Source organism: Alligator mississippiensis, chromosome 1, assembly GCF_030867095.1.
Source record: "Alligator mississippiensis isolate rAllMis1 chromosome 1, rAllMis1, whole genome shotgun sequence".
Classification (NCBI taxonomy): Eukaryota; Metazoa; Chordata; order Crocodylia; family Alligatoridae; genus Alligator; species Alligator mississippiensis.
Window position 1 is genome coordinate 483,762,091 of NC_081824.1, and position 18,463 is coordinate 483,780,553.

Below are 18,463 nucleotides of genomic sequence, written 5' to 3' on the forward strand. Positions count from 1 at the left end.
GGTGCTGGCTGCTACCCTGGGGGTCTTTAAGAAGCGGCTTGATGCCTACCTGGCTGGGGTCACTTGAGCCGAGTTTCCCTCCTGCCCAGGCAGGCGGTCGGACTTGAAGATCTACAAGGTCCCTGCCAACCCGACTTCTATGATTGTATATGCTAAGGAAATTTGGAAAGGTAGCTGTTTAAACCGGTAAGATCCAAATGGAGTAATACAAGTCATTAGCTTGGACAATTCAATGTCTAGAGCTGTGTTTTCCAACCTCCTGCAGTCCAAGGCACGCTCCTTGGTAGATGTTGGCAGCTGATTTATTCACCTGGAAGGGTTCTGTTTACCTCATTGCTATTGATTATTATTCCCGTTACTTGGAGATGGCACAATTACAGCGCACCACAACAGAGAGAGTGATAATGGCATTGAAGAGCATGTTTGCATGCCATGGCATACCTTCAGTTTTAAGAGGTCATAATGGCCAACAATTTTCTGGATCCAGGTTTAAGCAGTTTGCAGCCCAGTGAGACTTTCAGCATGTCACCAGCAGTCCATATTTCCCCTGCAGTAACAGAGAAACAGAACATGTGGTGTCGACCGTGAAGAATTTGCTCCAGAAGAGGGAAGATGTCTACAGGGAACTCTTGATCTACCGTTTAACACCATTAGAGCACGGGAGGAGTCCACCTGAGTTGCTTATGAGTTGTCAACTCCGTACAACCTTTCCAAGTATAATCAATGACTTGGTGCCATCACTTGTCTATCCACAGGCATTTCATGAGAAAGAAACAGATAAAGGAGCAGCATAGACAGAACTATGACACCCGGCATGCTTCAGGACATGTACCTGCTCTTTCCAGTCAGCAAGAAGTTTGGATCCCAGATCCAGGGGCCCAAGACACCATCCAGGCTAGGGCAGACACCCCTCGTGCCTACTGGGTGGAGAAAACTAGTGATCTTCTCCATAGGAATCGAGACCATCTCCACCAAATCGCACCTCTTTATCCCGTTAGGTCTGGACGTGCGTCAGTTCGACCAAAGAAATTAGACCTGTCAAGTAGTTTGGTCTAAACGAATAGACTTACCAATGTTTCTGCTTTGTTTAGGTTCCTTTTGTAACTGTGTATCAGGTTTTCCCTTGAGAAAGGGGGATGTAGTAGTTAGGGTTAACTCTTTTATTAAAGGCTGATGTCATCCACAGGAAGAGGTCAGTCAGCCATTTTGGTTCAGGGATTAGTTGTTACAATAAAGGCTTAATGAGGCCAAAGAGTCTTCCTGCTGCTTCCTCAGATCCAGAATAACAAAATGGCATTTTTTTTTTAAATTGAGTTTAAATAAAATCTGGGGCATTTTCCAAGTAAAGGTTTTCACTTTGGAATCAAAATACAAGATCTAATGTAATATATTCGTTTGGGTGTTGTGTTTTTTGCAATTTGGTTTTTCACTGAAAGTGTTCGGTGATGGTGTTGCAGGAGTGTAGGTTGTAGCCGTGTTGGTCTGAGGACATAGGCAGACAAGGTTCCTTGGGGGAATCTGATCTCTTTTATTAGACCAACCCAAACAGTTGGAAAACAATTATTAAGCAAGCTTTCAGGTTCAAAAACCCTTCGTCAGGCTAAGGAAGTTTCAGCAGTTGGTGCATGCTCTTCCTGGATGGACTTAAAAGTGAAGAAGCCAGCGGAAGCCCCAGGAAGCCCCTCACCAGCACCGTGCTCGTAGCCATTCCATAAAGTGCCCACACCCGCCCACAAATTCTCCCGTCATCCCCATCTCTTCCAGGACCCGAAACAGAAACTCATGTCCAATGCTGTCGTACGCCTTTTGCAAGTCAAGGCTCGCCGCTAGCGTGTTACACATTCGTTCCGTGACATATGACAGCATGTCCCGAAGCACCCAGAGTGCTTGTGTCGTTTGCCGCCACCACACTGCGCACATCTGTTCCTCACCCAGCACCTGCGGTAACACCGTCCCCAACCTCACCGCTGGGATCTTGGAGAATAATTTATAATCAGCATTCAACAAGGTGATTGGCCTCCAGTTCTTAATGTGCTCCCGTCCCCCTTTCTTGTAAATCAGGACCACGACACCCTGGGCAAAACCCTCCCCTACCTGACCCCGCGCCATAAATTCCTTAAAAAGGGCCAAGAGATCCCCCTTCACTAAGTCCCAAAACTTCCCGTAGAAATCCACCGGGATCCCGTCTCCTCCCGGTGTCTTCTTTAGTGGCATCGTTCTCAGGACGCCCAGCATTTCACGTTCCGCCAATTCCTTTCTCAGACTCTCCCTCCCTTCCTCCCCCACCTTTCTTTCCAAACTCCCCACCAGTCCCTCCACTGGTTCCTGCCCCACCCCTTTCCTATGAAACAAATCCTTGTAATATTTAGTCACCTCCTGCAAGACCCCCTCCACGTCCTCCACCCTTCCTCCATCAGCTGTGCAAAGTGCCTCCATCACCCGCTTTTTGCTTTTCACTAGTAAAGCGAAGAACCTGCCCCATTCCTCCCCCTCGTCCACCCACTGCGCCCAGGCCAGGAACATCCGTTCTCTCATCCTGGTCCGGAACCACTTTTTAACCCTCTCCCTCGCCCTTTCCCATTCTCTCTTCACTGCTTCCCCCTTCTTCAACTCTTCCCACAATCTTTGAACTTCTCCTTGCAAGCGTGCCAGCTGCTTTTTCCGTCGTGCCTTTCTCTTCCGCACGCCATCGAACCACTCTCACATGCGCCCCTTAATTTCGACCCACCAGTCCCACCGGGTGGGAAAAAAGGGTTGCAAGGTTTGTCACTGGGGGTATGCACTTTCGAAGGCAATGCATTCCTGGGGATCATCCAATAACAAGGCATTTAATTTGCAGACTCCTTTCCCCTGCTTGAGCCCCTGCCCGATGCCCACCTCTACCCACAGCACGCGATGATCTGAGAAACTCACGTCGATCAGTCGCTTCCTGCGGATCTCCAACCCTTCCGACACCAGCACAAAATCGATCCTCGATTGCTCCCGTCCTCCCGGATCCACTCTAGTAAACACCCCTGACCCTTCCCAAATGTCCTGGAGCCCCTCGTCTTTAATCCACCCCCGCAGCCACTTCCCCGTACTACCCATCCCGACTCCCTGCCCTATTCCAATTCGCCCACCCTCCTCGACAATGCAATTAAAATCCCCCAGCACAATCCGTGGTCCTCCACCCCCCACACACATCCTCAATTTATGCAAAACGGCCATCTGCTCCGCATCCTCGGCTGGGGCGTAGACATCGTACACAGTCACATCCTCGCCCTCCACCTCCACCACTGCTTTCTGTAGTCTCCCCTCTTCCAAGACCTGCTGACCTTTGATTTTCCAACCGCCTTCCCTTGCCAGCATGCCCACTCCTGCTGATTTGTTCTCATTTGAACCCCCACACCACGACGGTCCAACCCCCCATCGCTCTTCCAAATATTTATAATTCCTCCCCCATGGGATCCTGCACGCTTGCAAGCACAACACTTGTGTGTGCAGGTCCCTTAAGGTTTTTGTCATTGTTTCCCATCTCTGCTTCCCATATCAATTTCACACATTTAAATATGCCACGGTCAATGCCATCCAGGCTGTTTTCTAGAAGAGTTTTCTGATTGCCTGAATCAGATGTCGTCCGTGTTGCTATTTAAATCTGAGGTGTCTCCCCCACCTTTCTGCATCCCCGTAGTCCTGACCAAAAGGTCAATCGCAGAGGGGCTCAGGTAACTATCACTTTCCTCCCCTTCCCCTTCCTCAACCTTTTGTTCCTTCACAGGCATCTTCCCACTCGTTCCCACTGCTGTTTCCAGCACTCCCCCTTCTGTCTCCTGGACCTTTCCCCCTTCCACCTCTAGCCACTTTTTCTTTGGCTTTGCACTCTGTTTCTTCTTTGTTTTCACCGAAGAAGCCTCTTTCCCCTGTGTGACAGCCAGAACCAGAGGGATTAATATGCAATAATGTGTGCTTCTTGGAGGCATTTGGTGTTTTGCCTAAATAGGTAATATTAGTTAATATAAGCTTGTAAGTTTGCAAATGTAACTTGTCTGTCATAAGTTTAACCAAACTGATATATTAACTGTTCATGGAACTGACTGGGCCCCAGAGGCAAAGCTGTAGCTGTGAGATTAGCTGGCCTAACGGTTTTTTGCTCAGGGTTCAGCCTTAGCAATAAAACCTGGATCTAACTGCTAGGCACACCCAAACACATTCCAGGAAGAGGTATCCCAAGAAAGCATATTCAACTGAAGCCTAAAAGGGGTTGGGACTTAGGCAGAGCAATGTCAATTTCAAACCTAAATGTGCTGCATCATAATTTGCTTATTGGATAAACCTGAGTCTGGGTAGTAACCTTTTGTGATGATTTTGACACCTTTCAATCCCATAGGGTAACAGCTATAGGGCAAGATTGTGAGTGTCCCTGAGGCCAACAGATTAGCATAAAACTAGGTCTAAAAAACACATGCATCAGGTAACCAGCAGGAAGGAGGGAACAGAACGGTCATTTCTGTCCCACGCCTGGACCCTGGACTCCCGGTGTGAGGAGGATCGGATCCTGAGCAAGGGCCCTTCCCCGGTAAGCCCTCTGACAGCGCTGATCTTCAGGGACGCCTGACTTCGCTTGGTGCGCACCTGGCATTGAGGGACTATCGATAAGTTGCCAACCCATGTCTGTCTATTTGTTGTTTTGAACACCCCAGTGTGGCTAATACCCTCACAGTGCCCAGTTGGCCTGTGACAGATTGACCTATCTATCTATCTATCTATCTATCTATCTATCTATCTATCTATCTATCTATCTATCTATGTTATTATTATCTGTTGTTATTATTTTTCTATTAGCTCTTTTGTATTGCCTTATCTGCTTATCGCATTTATCTTTCTGTTAACTGTTGTGTGTGTGTAAGCTGTAATAAATTTGCCTTTATTCCACTCCCAACTTTGCCTCCTCGATCCAAAATTGATACACTCACAGTGCCCAGCTGGCCTGTGACACCCCTGATCCCCAGCCAGTTCCAGGTCCATGTCTGCTGGCTCAGATATTTGTGTCTCCTCACCCTCTCCCTTGCTCTGCTCTTCTTCCATCTCTTGCTCTTCTTCTGACACGGTGAGTTGGCAGGCTGTCTCGATCATGTCACTTCTCCGCTCCACCTCTGGTGTTTCCTCGAGTATGCGGGTGCCTGTGTCTAAAATGTTGGTCTCCTTGTCTCCCGGAGTTTCTCCGCTCCTCTCCCCTGTTGCGTGAGACTCTCGTGCCTTGTTGGCGTAGGACAGGGGGCATTGGCGCTGCAGGTGCCCCTCACCTCCACACAAGGTGCACTCCACTTTTTCCTTACAGGCTTTGGCCCGGTGCCCCATGCTGCCACACCTGTAGCAAACCGTCAGACTACAGAAGGCAGCTATGTGGCCCTCCACGCCGCACCTGCTACACAGCTTCGGCTGGCCGTGGTACGTCATATATCTGCGGTTGGCCCCTATGGACACTAGGGAGGGCAGGTGCCTCACCCCACCGGGGTGTCACAGATCTTCTTCTAGGACCACTCTGGCTTTCCATGCCCCGGTCCAGATGTGCTACTGGTCCAGGACACGCTGGATATCCAGGATCTTTTCGACCTGCCCCTCCAGCCACCTTCTCATATCTTCCTGCTCTAGCTCATCTGAATACATCTTGATATATAAGGCCCTCTCCCGGTACTTTTGACCAGTTTCAAAACGCAGCCCCTGCAATTCCTCCTTGTCTGCCACTTCAGCGTACCGAGCCCAGAAGGCAGAGTACGCCTCTCTCCTCCAGAAAGTAATGTTCCAGTGGCGGAAATTATCAAAAGCCACCACGCAACTTAAGTCTTTCGGGTTCACTTGCAACTCCTCAAACTGAATCTTGTTCATAAAGTCTGCTTTCAACATAGTGGTCTGCTCCTTCACTCCGAGTCAGGGTGGCTTTAACACGCAGTTTCACTGTTCTCCGTGGGTCTCCTTTTCCCCACAAAGGATAGGAAGGTTCCAGAAACATCCCCGCAGGATCCCTGTTCCCTGCATAGCTCCGCCTCTCTTCCTGCCTTGGGGCCGCCCCCTCTCCAGAAACTTCCGGTACGGCAGTGCCACCACTCTTCCCCTTCTCCAAAGGCAACACTTTGCCGCTTCAGCCAATCATAGCCCACTCCCTGACCTCCTCCTCCGCCACGCCCTCTGCCATCTCACCAATCACTGTCTTCATGCTGGTATTCAAGGCCTTAGATGATTCGCTCGCTGCTCCAAAGCTCTCCATAATCATCGCTCACCTGCGTGCTGCCTCTTCCTTTAAACTCAGCACCTTTCTCCTCTCCACCTCCCCCATTGCTCTGCCTCAAGCAAAAGGGCGGGGCTCACATTCAGGATCAAGATGTCTCCCCTGCCCTGGGTAGCCCGCCTACGTGGTCACGGCGCTTCCCCTGCAGGTCGTTTTGAGCCCTTTGTTGCGGTCTGGTTTTCTAATAAAATGTTTTTAAGGAAAAAAAAAAACCCCAAAAAACCCACTGCCATAGACATGATGTTCCAGAGGACACAGCAGGTCATGAAGGAGTCAAGGAAGGAGAGCACAGAGGAGAAAACAGCGGGGATGTAGCTCTAAGAAGGGATCTACCATCCATGGGGCGAAGGAGGGGAGGGCTTCCCTTAGTCACTGCACCACTCCTCTTGCCCTCCAGTCTCCCTGTGCCCTGCAGCCCTCAGCACCCTCCTGCTCTCTCCATCCAGGAGAGCTGGCAAGGGCACTCATGGGCAGTGGCAGCAACACCAGGCCCTTCAGCAGCCTCCCCATGTCCCACCCCAGCCCCTCTGCCAAAGGCTTTGCTCCCCACTGATGCCTTTACTCATAGCCAGGCCTGCACAGTAGTCTCATGTCCTGCTCCTGTCCCAGGAGAACAGAGTCCTGCAACTCCCTCCAGTGGAAAGGCTCGGCTATGTGGGCTCTTGTCTCTGACCTCTGCCCGCAGCATCTGGTCCTGGGGTCTCTGGCTCATGCCTGTCTTGCTTGCTGCCTGCCTTCGGAGGAGCCACAAGCAGCTATCTCAGCAGAAGCACATGTGTGCAGCCCACCTACCTCTGTGTGAACATGCTCCCCTTCCTTCCACACACTGGAACAGCTCAGGGACTCCCAGGGAGGGAGGTCTCCCCTCCCTGCAATCCCCCCTCTCTTGAGGAAGCAGTAGTAGGGCCAGACTCCCTGAAAGGGGGCAGTTACCTGAGGGATACGGGGGTGATTTGGGCATCTGTGCAGCAGTATATGTCCCAAGGATTATGATGGAGTCAAATGGCTGTGGAACTTTCAGGAAGGCCTCAGTACTCTGAGTGCGAGATTACAATGTGCTGCATTTCACCAGGAGAATATTTTTATACTTTCCCCACCCTTCCAGGGGGGAAAGTAGGACCTGCCACCAGCTGCACCTCCTTCACCCCTCCAACCACACTGCGCTCATGTAAGGGACTCTACTACCTCCTGCCCAGGGTTCATTCAACACGGCAGGGTCCTGGCTACACAGCGGGACAGGGGAGTGAAGCCCTGAATGGGACCAACTCCTGCTCCTGAGGCTTAGCAACAAGCTCTGCACAACAGTGAATCCTGTGAAAGACAAGGGTCTGGGAAGTGAGAAAGAGATCTGCCCTGGAAAGGGTTGAGGATTCCCACAGCACAGCTCTGCAGAGGACACAGACACCAACCACAAGGTACCATGTTCAGTCCAGGAGCTTTGCTAGCAGGGATGTCATGAGAGAATGCAAGGAAGGGAGGGAGGGAAGAGTGTCAGGGTGACAATATTTGGATCTTGGGGAGCATTGGATTTGCAGCTGAATAAAAGGCTTAGCAAAGCTGCTGACCAAAAAGCTGAATGGTATGTTAAAAGTAACACTGCAAGACACTTAGGTAAGCATTTTTCTAACAATAGAGTACTGTTGTAGAATATATAGCTCACTGTGTACAAGAAACAAGATGTAGACCTCTAGCTATCATTAGGAGATAAAGCACAAGCAAGACCTTGGAGATGGTGAAGACATCAGCAAGAAACTTCAAGTGATGGAGAGAAGCAGAGGTCAGGGTTTTAAGGACGCGCTCATAGCAAAAAGACATGTAAATGAGTGATGTGGAAAGACAACTGCGTGCTATTAAAATAAGCAGTAGACAAAGGTGGAGCTTAAGATGGGAAGGACTAAGGGTGGAGCAAAGGTGGGGTAAATGTTAATGAGTAAAAACCAAGGTATATAGATATGAAAAGAGATAATGTTCACTGCAGCTCCCCAATTTGTTGAAGCTGGCCCAAAGATGTCTCCACTTGGAATAAAGCTGTTGACGAGCAATGCGTGTATCGATCCATTTTCTCCCTACTTGTTGGGCATCGCATAGAGGCAGGGTCTAACAAAGAGCAGGTACCAAGTGCTGCACAGGTCTGCAGAGGCTGAAAAGCAAGAGATAAAAAAGGCTAATAGGGTGGCAGTAGCAGCTCCTGGCAGACCCCACTGGGCATGGGCAGGTCTGGGAGAGGGCTGATGTGGTGGTGAGGAAAGGCGAGGTCAGGGAGGAGGGTAGGGAATTCTTCCTCAGCCATAAATGCACTCCTCCCTGCAACTCAGGGGCTCATATGCCAGAAGCCCTGGACCAGGAGGAAGGAGAAAGCTGGGAGGCAGCCAAGGAAAGTCTCTGGGTGTCATTTGAAGACAGCGGTCTGGGGGAGGTCACCCTATCATTAAGGCACTTCTTCCCCTGGGACTACTATCTGCTTTTAATTCATGATGGGGAATGCATAGGCTCCAAGCCTGATACAAAGATCATCTCCTCATCACATGGAGAAGACGCAGCAAACACTATCTGGCACAGGGACACGTGGCTCAGGACCATACAACCCCCACCAACAAAAGAAGAGAGCGACGGCAGCGGAGAAGAGGACCAGACAAGTGATATAGAGGACAGCCACAGTGACAACAGCAGCAGCAGTGGGTCCTCCAGTGGAAGCTGCAGTTACAATGAAGAAGAGACCAGTTGAGCAGAGTACCTGACCCCAGAAATGGCGCATGAGTAGGTGTGAAGGGAGGGCTGGTTGGAGAGACCAGAAAGGACTGGGTGCATTGTGTGTGTTTTGCACGTGGCTTCAGACATTGTAATGGGTACGGGTGGCCAGCGGGCCTTTGTACGGGTGCGCAGGTGCACAGGAGTGTGGGTGCAAGGGTGCAGGGTTTTTTTTTTTTCTGTAACAGGATCGGTTTAGATACATATAACCATATATAGAGAGAGAAATATATTTTTACAAAAAACAAATCTCATCTCCCCTTCGTTGGAGCTGATCTCTGCCTGAGGTGTTTCTTCTTACCCCTTCCCCACAATCAAAACTTGGGGGTGAGCCTCTGGGTTCTGGACTCCCACTGTGCCCTACAAGGGACAAAGCCTGGGGGAACTCTTTGTTCAGGTCACCAGCATGGGGGTGCTTGTCTGAATGCACCACTGGTGGGTGCTGAGCAGGCAGACATCTCCCAGGGCTTCCTGCACGGCTGGCAGAAATAGAGATGCTTCTGGGTGTGGATGTGCTGATACTGGGACAGATGGGAGAGATGGGGGAAGCTTTTCCAACACTCAGAGCACTTCCCACATGCAGAGCACTAATGTGGCTACTTCCCTGTGTGGACCAGCTGATGCCGGGTCAGGTGGGAGGATCGGCTGAAGCTCTTCCCACACTCGGAACAGTGATGTGGCTTCTCCCCTGTGTGGATGCGCTGGTGCTGGGCCAGGTGGGAGGAATGGGTGAAGGTCTTCCCACACACAGAGCACTGATGTGGCTTCTCCCCTGTGTGGATGAGCTGGTGATGGGTCATGTGGGAGAGTCGGGTGAAGCTCTTCCCACACTCAGAACAGCGATGTGGCTTCTCCCCTGTGTGGATGCGCTGGTGCTCAGCTAGGTGGGAGTGTTGGGTGAATCTCTTCCCACAGACAGAGCAGTGATATGGCTTCTCCCCTGTGTGGATGAGCTGGTGCCGAGTCAGACAAGAGCGGTTGGTGAAGCTCTTCCCACACACAGAGCACCGATGTGGCTTCTCCCCTGTGTGGATGAGCTGGTGCCGGGTCAGACCGGAGCGGTTGGTGAAACTCTTCCCACACACAGAGCACTGATGTGGCTTCTCCCCTGTGTGGATGAGCTGGTGATGGGTCAGGTGGGAGGGTCGGGTGAAGCTCTTCCCACATTCAGAACAGCGATGTGGCTTCTCCCCTGTGTGGAGGCGCTGGTGCTCAGCTAGGTGCGAGGACTGGGTGAAGCTCTTCCCACACACAGAGCACTGGAATGGCTTCTCCCCTGTGTGGATATGCTGGTGCTGTTTCAGGCTGGAGATGTAGGTGAAGCTCTTCTGACACACAGAGCACTGATATGGCTTCTCCCCTGTGTGGATGCGCTGGTGCTGTGTCAGATTGGAGCGGTTGGTGAAGCTCTTCCCACATGCAGAGCACTGATGTGGCTTCTCCCCTGTGTGGATGCGCTGGTGCTGTGTCAGGCTGGAGATGTAGGTGAATCTCTTCTGACACACAGAGCACTGATGTGGCTTCTCCCCTGTGTGGATGCGCTGGTGCTCAGCTAGGTGGGAGCGCTGGGTGAATCTCTTCCCACAGACAGAGCAGTGATATGGCTTCTCCCCTGTGTGGATGAGCTGGTGCCGGGCTAGGTGGAAGGAATGGGTGAAGCTCTTCCCACACACAGAGCACTGAAATGGCTTCTCCCCTGTGTGGATATGCTGGTGCTGTTTCAGGCTGGAGATGTAGGTGAATCTCTTCTGACACACAGAGCACTGAAATGGCTTCTCCCCTGTGTGGATATGCTGGTGCTGTTTCAGGCTGGAGATGTAGGTGAAGCTCTTCTGACACACAGAGCACTGATATGGCTTCTCCCCTGTGTGGATGCGCTGGTGCTGTGTCAGGCTGGAGATGTAGGTGAATCTCTTCTGACACACAGAGCACTGATGTGGCTTCTCCCCTGTGTGGATGCGCTGGTGCTCAGCTAGGTGGGAGCGCTGGGTGAATCTCTTCTGACACACAGAGCACTGATGTGGCTTCTCCCTTGTGTGGATGAGCTGGTGCTGTGTCAGACTGGAGCGGTTGGTGAAGCTCTTCCCACACTCAGAGCACTGATGAGGCTTCTCCCCGGTGTGGATGTGCTTGTGCCGGGCCAGGTGGGAGGAATGGGTGAAGCTCTTCCCACACGCAGAGCACTGATGTGGCTTCTCCCGTGTGTGGATCAGCTGGTGCCGGACCAGATTGGAGGACCAGGTGAAACTCTTCCCACACACAGAGCAGTAATATGGCTTCTCCCCTGTGTGGATGTGCTGGTGCTTGGTCAGGTTCCACGATTGGGCGAAGCTCTTCCCACACACAGGGCACTGATGTGGCTTCTCGCCTGTGTGGATCAGCAGATGACGGACCAGGTCAGAGGACCAGGTGAAACTCTTCCCACACACAGAGCAAGGATGACGCTTCTCCCGTGTGTGCATGCACCTGTGCCTGGCCAGGCTGGAGGGCTGCCTGAAGCTCTTCCCACACCTTGTGCAGCCGTGTGGCTGCTCCCTCCTCTGCACAGAGAGGCTGGTCAAGCTCTTCCCACACGTGGCACGTACATGGGGCTTCTCCCCAGCATGCTTTATCTTGTGCAGAGCCAGGCGCGAGGGGCAGCTAAAACTCTTCTTGCACTCAGGGCAGGAGTGGGCTCTCCCCCTGCGCTTGGTGGTGGGCTCCTGCTTCCCTCTGAGGCCCCCCATACTGCCTTGCCTTGCATGCAGTGTCTCTCTCCAGTGGGCCTTTCCTTTCTGCCTCTTCTGGTGTCTCAGCACCACAAATTCTTCCCTGCACCTTGGGCTGTTTCGGGCTTGTTTCCCTTCTTCACTCCAATGCCCAAATAGAGACGGGACCTTGTTCACTGCTACATTCTCCTGCTTTTGGAGCATCCCCTGACCCTTGTGCCATTGGTCTGTTGCTGGGCTCAGGGAATCCACCTCACCCATACTCCCCAGGGAAGCCCATGGTGGCTCCAGCTTTCCAGGCCCTTCCTCAGCAGCTGGCTCCTCAGTTCTGCTCAGCAACCAGGCATGTCCTGCATGGGAGGAAGAAACACCAGATTAGTCCCTGCCCTGCTGCCAAGGGGCAAGCACTGCTATTCCTTCTGCTGGGATGGGCCTCAGAGCAGGACTGGACCTTGGCACTTGTGTTTCCTCAAGAAAACTAGGTGTTTCTGCCAAAATCCCAAGTGCTGGGGTGAGGCCATGCCAGGTCCCTGTTCCAGTCTCATCTTCTCTACTCGGTGGGGTTAAGAGGCAGACTCTCAAGGTTTCTGGCCCAGCTCTCAGCCCCATCACCTCAGGCCCTGCTCCAAAAAATACGTGGGACATGTGTGTTTGGACTGTGCCTGAATGGCTTCATGTTTTAACAGGCTGAGGATGAGACCAGAGGGATCTGCTCAAAGGAAAAATGAGGCTCTCAAAGGGCTGCTGTATCCCACAGCACTGGTGGGTCCAGGGGCGGATGGTGCTGAGCCCTACACCTGACTGGGCTGACATGCTCCACAAGCCCCAGGGTTTTGGTGAGACCCATCTGCAATGCTTGCCCTTGATCTCTGGCAGTCCTGAAAGCAGCATCTAGGTACAAGGGTGAACAGCCTCGTGGTGCATATCCAGGACTTGTCACCAGTCAGGAGTGTGTGCTGAGCACTGCCTTCCACTGCTTGGTAGCAAAACCCATCACGGTTCATGCATTATCCCTCCAAGAAATGTTCTGGGAGTGGAGGATTGAGAGCAGTGATCTGCTTCCTACCTGTTTCTGGGGCAATGTCTGGTGCAGGGAATGAGCCCATGGAGCTTTCCTCTGCTAATGAATCCCAGGCAGCCTCCACATCACAGACAGCTGCACTGGGAAAAAGGCCTTGGCACGAACCTGCACACGGACTCTGGGCTGAGCCTCAGGCTTCGTGACACTCGGGGCCCCAGAGAGGAAACATCACAAGGGGAGAATCTGGTACAAACAGTGGGGGGTTCATTTCCCCCCACAACATGAAATCTTCTGAATCCCACCCACTCCACCCACCCACTTCATGCAGCCTGAGACCAGGGTTACACACGACCCGTGCTCCAGGTCAACCAGACCAGGAGACACCAGGGACAGCCCCAGCCTCTCTCTTGTCCAACAAGAATGGCTGGGGGTGAAAAAGCCCAGAAGTGAGAGGCTGTGCCCATGAGGGTGAAGATAACCAGGGCAGAAGAACTGAAAGATTAGTCCTGACGAAGTCCTCATAACTACACCCTCCTAGGACTAGTTAGTGTGGTGGAGCTACTTGCGGCACGGCAGTCTCTACGAAATGCCACGTTGTCACCCCTGAGAAAGGCGAGTGCAGAGTGCCTGAAAACCTTGGCTCCCACTGCCTTGTGGGTTACTCTTGGCTGGGAAAGGATAGGGGGAGCCTACCCCAACAGAAAACCCCTGGTGAAAGCCAAGGAAGGAAAGTGTGTGGGAGGGTACACCTTGCAGCAGCTGTCACTTGAAGTAGAAAATATTGCTAAAAAAGCAGCCTCTCAAGCTGCAAAGAGAGGAATCTCTGAAGGAGCTCCAGCAGGGCCAGGGCCAGGGCCAGGGGCAGGGCCAAGCCACAGTGTCAAAAATGATCCAATGCCAGGAACAAACTTAAAGGGGGTTAAGCCCTTCCCTTTTCTGTCTGTGTTTTCTAGGATGCGGACCAGCAGTGAATCCTCAAGAAGTTTCCCTGGTACAAAGAAGAGTTGAGCTTCACTGCGTTCTGCAGTCATTGTCTTGCTTGCTCGGCTGTGTTTGTGTACCGTTATTGCTGTAAGTGGCTGTGGTGTTAACTATGCTAGACAAGGAAATGTAAGTACAAGTTCTGGATGGGTTCTGGAATATCTGCAAAGTGGCTACAGAAAATGGTACATCCCTGAAGCATGGCCTCCTGGGCCTCAAACATATCAGTCACACCAAAGACCGAGAAGGGCGGATGGACCGTTTGTTTGTATTCTCATCATTTTGTTGGTTTCCTTTTGACGATTATCTACAATGGCACAAGCAATACACTTGAAAGAACAAGGAAAGTGTTGCCAACTGTATAAAAGGGGCAGAATTCCTGAGAACACATCTGGTCCGAAAAAGCTCTGACCATGAGATGTTTCTCTGCCATCTTAAATATCAAAGAAAACCATCATTTCAGTACTGGAAGAACTTAAAAAACTAACACATAATTATCGCTAGTGAAAAACTGTTCAGCTGGTAAGGAACTTGGGGATTAGATAATTTGGCATGAGGAAGTTACTGAAATACTGGACAAAGGAAGAGGGTGTTGTGTGCATGCTCTTACTCTGGGGAGTTGGGGAGCGGTCGTGCATTTCTACGTGAACAGCGGGAAAGCCAGAAACAAACATCTCCCATACGCAGCAGAGGACACGAGGCCAGCACCACCAAACACCGCTGCTGTAATGTCTAAAGGAGCCACGTGTCAGGTTGTATTGCAGGGAGGAACTTGTAAAAATTACTATTAAAGTTTACTTGATATTAAATCAGACAAGAGGCCATGTCTATCCTTGGGGGTCTTTGGCAAAAAGACTACTGAGAGTTTCCATAGTTTGAATTTCAGGGGGTGGAACAACACCCGTCTGCACACATGACAGCACAAGCTATTTGAGGTCAGCACCCTGAAATGGCAGCACAGGGCAGGTCTGCAGTTTCCAGGCTCCCTTTCACCCTGGGCATGGAGCATTTGCGAGAGGGGAGTCGGGTGGAGGGGACAGCCACAACTCACCTGGCAGCACGTCCTCCGACCTCGAGATTGCCCCACGGTCCTCATCACAACAGACCCAGAGCTCCACCTGTCCTCCCTGGATGCGGCAGATCAGTTCAGGGGCAGGGCCTCGATATCCTGTTTGGGCAGTGGTTAGAGAGAGTTTAACCATTGGTACTGGATGCAGAATGAGCAACTGAAATTTGGGGAATGGAGCCAGTGAACTCAAGGATTAGACTAAGGACTTGAAGGACAAGGGAAGATGGACATTTAGGATGAAAGGGAAGGCATAGCAGGGGGAAGAGGATGGTCATTTTCATCCAGGTAGTGGACGTATGGTCACAGGAAGCAAACACCAGTGCAATTCCAGGCAAATGAGTGGAAATGAGTTTGGACAGGACACACTAGGCAAGAGAGGAAGGAAATGAGAATAACTGCCTAAGAAACACCTCCCAGAGCTGAAGGAACAGGCGTTACAGCATCAGTGTCTCCTGCCCCGCTGCCCCCACAGCCCTGTCTGCACTCACTCTGCACTACAGCGCTTTGCACACTTAGCCAGGACAGCCAGGGGTACGCTACTCAGCTGACACATGACATGCAGGGATCCTGGTTTTCTCTTTAAAAATTGCAAATTCTCTCATAAAAAAAAACCCAATTGCTCCCAACCCATAGCCCCCCAGCCCCGCAATGGCCCGTGAGCAGGGAGTCAGTGAGCAGGGACTGCCAACAGGAGCCGTTTCCAGGCAGTTTGCAGGCAGGAGTGCAAGCCCCCTGCAAGGACGCGCCTGTGTTTGCGCCAGCATTGGCACAAGGTGGGCAAGCAGAAGCCAGGTCCGATTCTCCAACAGGGGAGAGAGGAAGACACGTCACTCTACAATAATGGTAAGGACGTGGCAGGCTGTCTGGCAGGGCCTCTGTGGGCTGTGCGGGGAGTGCACGGTGACCCTCACCTGTCCCACGTGTGCCTACCTTCGGGCCCTGGAGGGGCAGGTGAGGGAGCTCCAGGTGGAGCTTAACGGGCTGAGGGAAATCAGAGCTGCCGAGGACAAAATTGACGGGAATTTCTGTTCTCTGCAGGGTCAAGTACCTAGTGGAGAGGCACCCCAGGAGGGACCCAACGCCCCAATGGTATCACGGACCGTTACCACCAGGGCCAGGGCTATTTCTGCTCCCGCAGTGTCGACCCCCGCAGTACACCTGGCGAACAGGTACGAGGCCCTGGCAGCATGGGAGGAGGAGGCAGGGGAGGATGACTCCAGAGCAGCCGATGTGGCTCCACGCATGGCGCAGACTCAGCGATGCCGGAAAACCCACAGGAAGAGACGCCGGGTCCTCGTCTGGGCAACTCCCTCCTGAGCGGAACGGAGGGACCCACCTGTCGCCCGGATCCCATGGCACGTGCGATTTGCTGCTTGCCTGGATTCAGGACGTCACGGCCGTGATCCCAGACCTCATCCAGCCCTCTGATCACTACCCCTTGACCCCCATCCATATGGGCACGTATGACGCTTACGGAGACAGGAGCACAGGTGGTTTTCTCATCTGTTCTTCTGGTGAGCAGACATGGATGGTGCCACAAGGCCTGCATCAGAGAGGTCAACCGGCAGCTTCGGACCTGGTGTTACCTGGCAGGTTTGGATTCCTCGACCACGGCTCGCACTTCCACACGGGAGACATGCTAGGGCAGAGCAGGCTAAATCTTTCCCTGAAAAGTAAGCATGCATTTCTCTTCCAGGTTGACTGATCTTGTACAGCGAGCTTTAAACCTAGGTTTGTCGGTGGATGGGGATGCAGAGGTCAACTGGTGACTTGGAGCTGGTGTTACCAGGCGGCTTTGCATTCCTCCACCATGGCCCGCCCTTCTGCGCAGCAAACATGCTAGGGTGGATCAGGCTAAATCTCTCCCTGAAAGGTAAGCGTGCGTTTCTCTTCCAGGTTGGCTGAAGTTCTACGGCGAGCTTTCAACCAAGGTTCGTCGGTGGATGGGGATGCAGAGGTACAGGAGGACACTTCGACGTCAAGGCGGAGGAACACCCTTCTCAACACAGCAGCTGAAAGGGATCTTGGGAGTCAACATACACTCCAAGATGAACATGGGGTGACAGTCAGTAAGGGTAACCGGACCTTGTTGTGCATGCACAGATGCATCTCAGGCAGGTCCAGGGAGGTGATCCTCCCCTCCATGCGGCGCTGGTCAGGCCACAGTTGGAGTACTGCGTCCAGTTCTGGGCGCCGCACTTCAAAGAGGGATGTGGCTAACCTTGAGAGGGTCCAGAGAAGGGCCACTCACATGGTGAAGGGGTAGCAGGGCAGGCCCTACTAAGACAGACTAAACGGCCTGAATCTATTCAGCCTGCACAGGAGAAGACTGAGAGGAGATCTGGTGGCCCTCTATGAACTCACCAGTGGGGACCAGTGGAAAACAGGTGCAGCTCTGCTCCCCGAGCCCCACCTGGGATAACAAGGAACAACAGCCATAAATTGATTGAGTAGGTTCAGGCTTGATATCAGGAGGTCATGAGCAGAAGACACTTGAAAACCAGGGAGAAGACAACACTTCAGAGCTCACATGGCTGCAGGGAGAGGCAAGAACCACAGCTTTACCCAGGGAAAGGAGGGCTTGGTAGTTCGTCAGCATCTGGTCCTGGTAAAGCCCCTTGTCCTCCTCTTCCAGCAGATCCCACTCCTCCCGTGTGAAATACACTGCCACGTCCTCAAACACCTTCCGGAGCTGCAGGCACAAGCGTTACAGCATCAGTGTCTCCTGCCCCCGCTGCCCTGTCTGTACTCGCTCTACTACAAGTATTTGCACCTTAGCCATGGATGCAGCTGTGGACATAGGAGCTCGTGTGTCGGCCTCAGCCCAGCTCAACACGCTCCATTTCCTCGGCCCTTGGAGGCAGCCCAGGCAGCACATTTAGAGGCAGGGAGCCCAGCTCCAGGGACTCTGCCCAGGCCTTCCCGTGCCAGCACCCCTGGCTCTCTGCACCCGGGAGCGCGCGCCTGCTAATGCAGCCTGGGGGGTTTGCAACTGTCACCAGAGACGTCTCACTCTTCAGGTCTCTGCTCCCCAAACTCTTGACAGCACCCCTGGCTCCTCCTGGGCTCTGCCCCAGCTGCACTCCCATCCCCACCTCCAGCTGGTGCCCTGCTCACCTCCATGCTCTGCCCCTGCTTCGCCGGCCTGCCCTGCCCCTCTTGCAGCTGGCCCGGCCCAGGTGTCAGGGAGCCGCTCTGTCCCCGTCTCCCTGGGGAGGGTCTCTGCGGCTCCAGGTTCACAGGCCCTTCCTCTGGAGGCTGCTGATCCGCTCGGCTCAGGGTCCCAGCACCTGCAGGTGGAAGAGAGTGCACAGGTGAGCCCTGGGGTGGGGGCAGGGGAAAGCCCTGCTCGTCCCCTGCACTGGCCTGGGGTGAAGGGAGCTGGAGGCTGCAGTGTGTGGAAGAGGGGGGAGAAGGGAGACTCATCGTCCCACCGCTCTTCCTAACAGACCTCCACAGGCACGAGGCTGGAGATGAGCCCAGCGCCGGTGGAGATCACAGCGCCGCGTCCGAGCCGGCAGGGACATCGCTGCTGGGGGAGATGCCGCCGCGATGTTGGTGCTGTCACATCCACATTTTCAGGGGGGAAGCGGGGAAACGCACAGCACGGACATGTGAAATGCTGCCGGGGCACCGGGAGAACAACAGCCCGGACGTGTCGGAGCACAGAC

At 53.0% G+C, this 18,463-nt stretch overlaps 1 protein-coding gene across 1 annotated transcript; it reads right to left on the reverse strand.

Moving 5' to 3' along the window:
• Positions 1-8,711: 8,711 nt before the first annotated feature.
• On the reverse strand, positions 8,712-14,966 carry LOC132249236 (zinc finger protein 420-like). The gene is made up of 2 exons (XM_059723789.1): positions 14,775-14,966; positions 8,712-12,071 (listed from the first exon to the last, which is right to left on the reverse strand). The coding sequence occupies exons 1-2, from the start codon at positions 14,923-14,925 to the stop codon at positions 9,610-9,612; spliced, it is 2,613 nt and encodes an 870-aa protein (XP_059579772.1). The 5' UTR covers positions 14,926-14,966; the 3' UTR covers positions 8,712-9,609.
• Between the last annotated feature and the right edge of the window lie 3,497 nt (positions 14,967-18,463).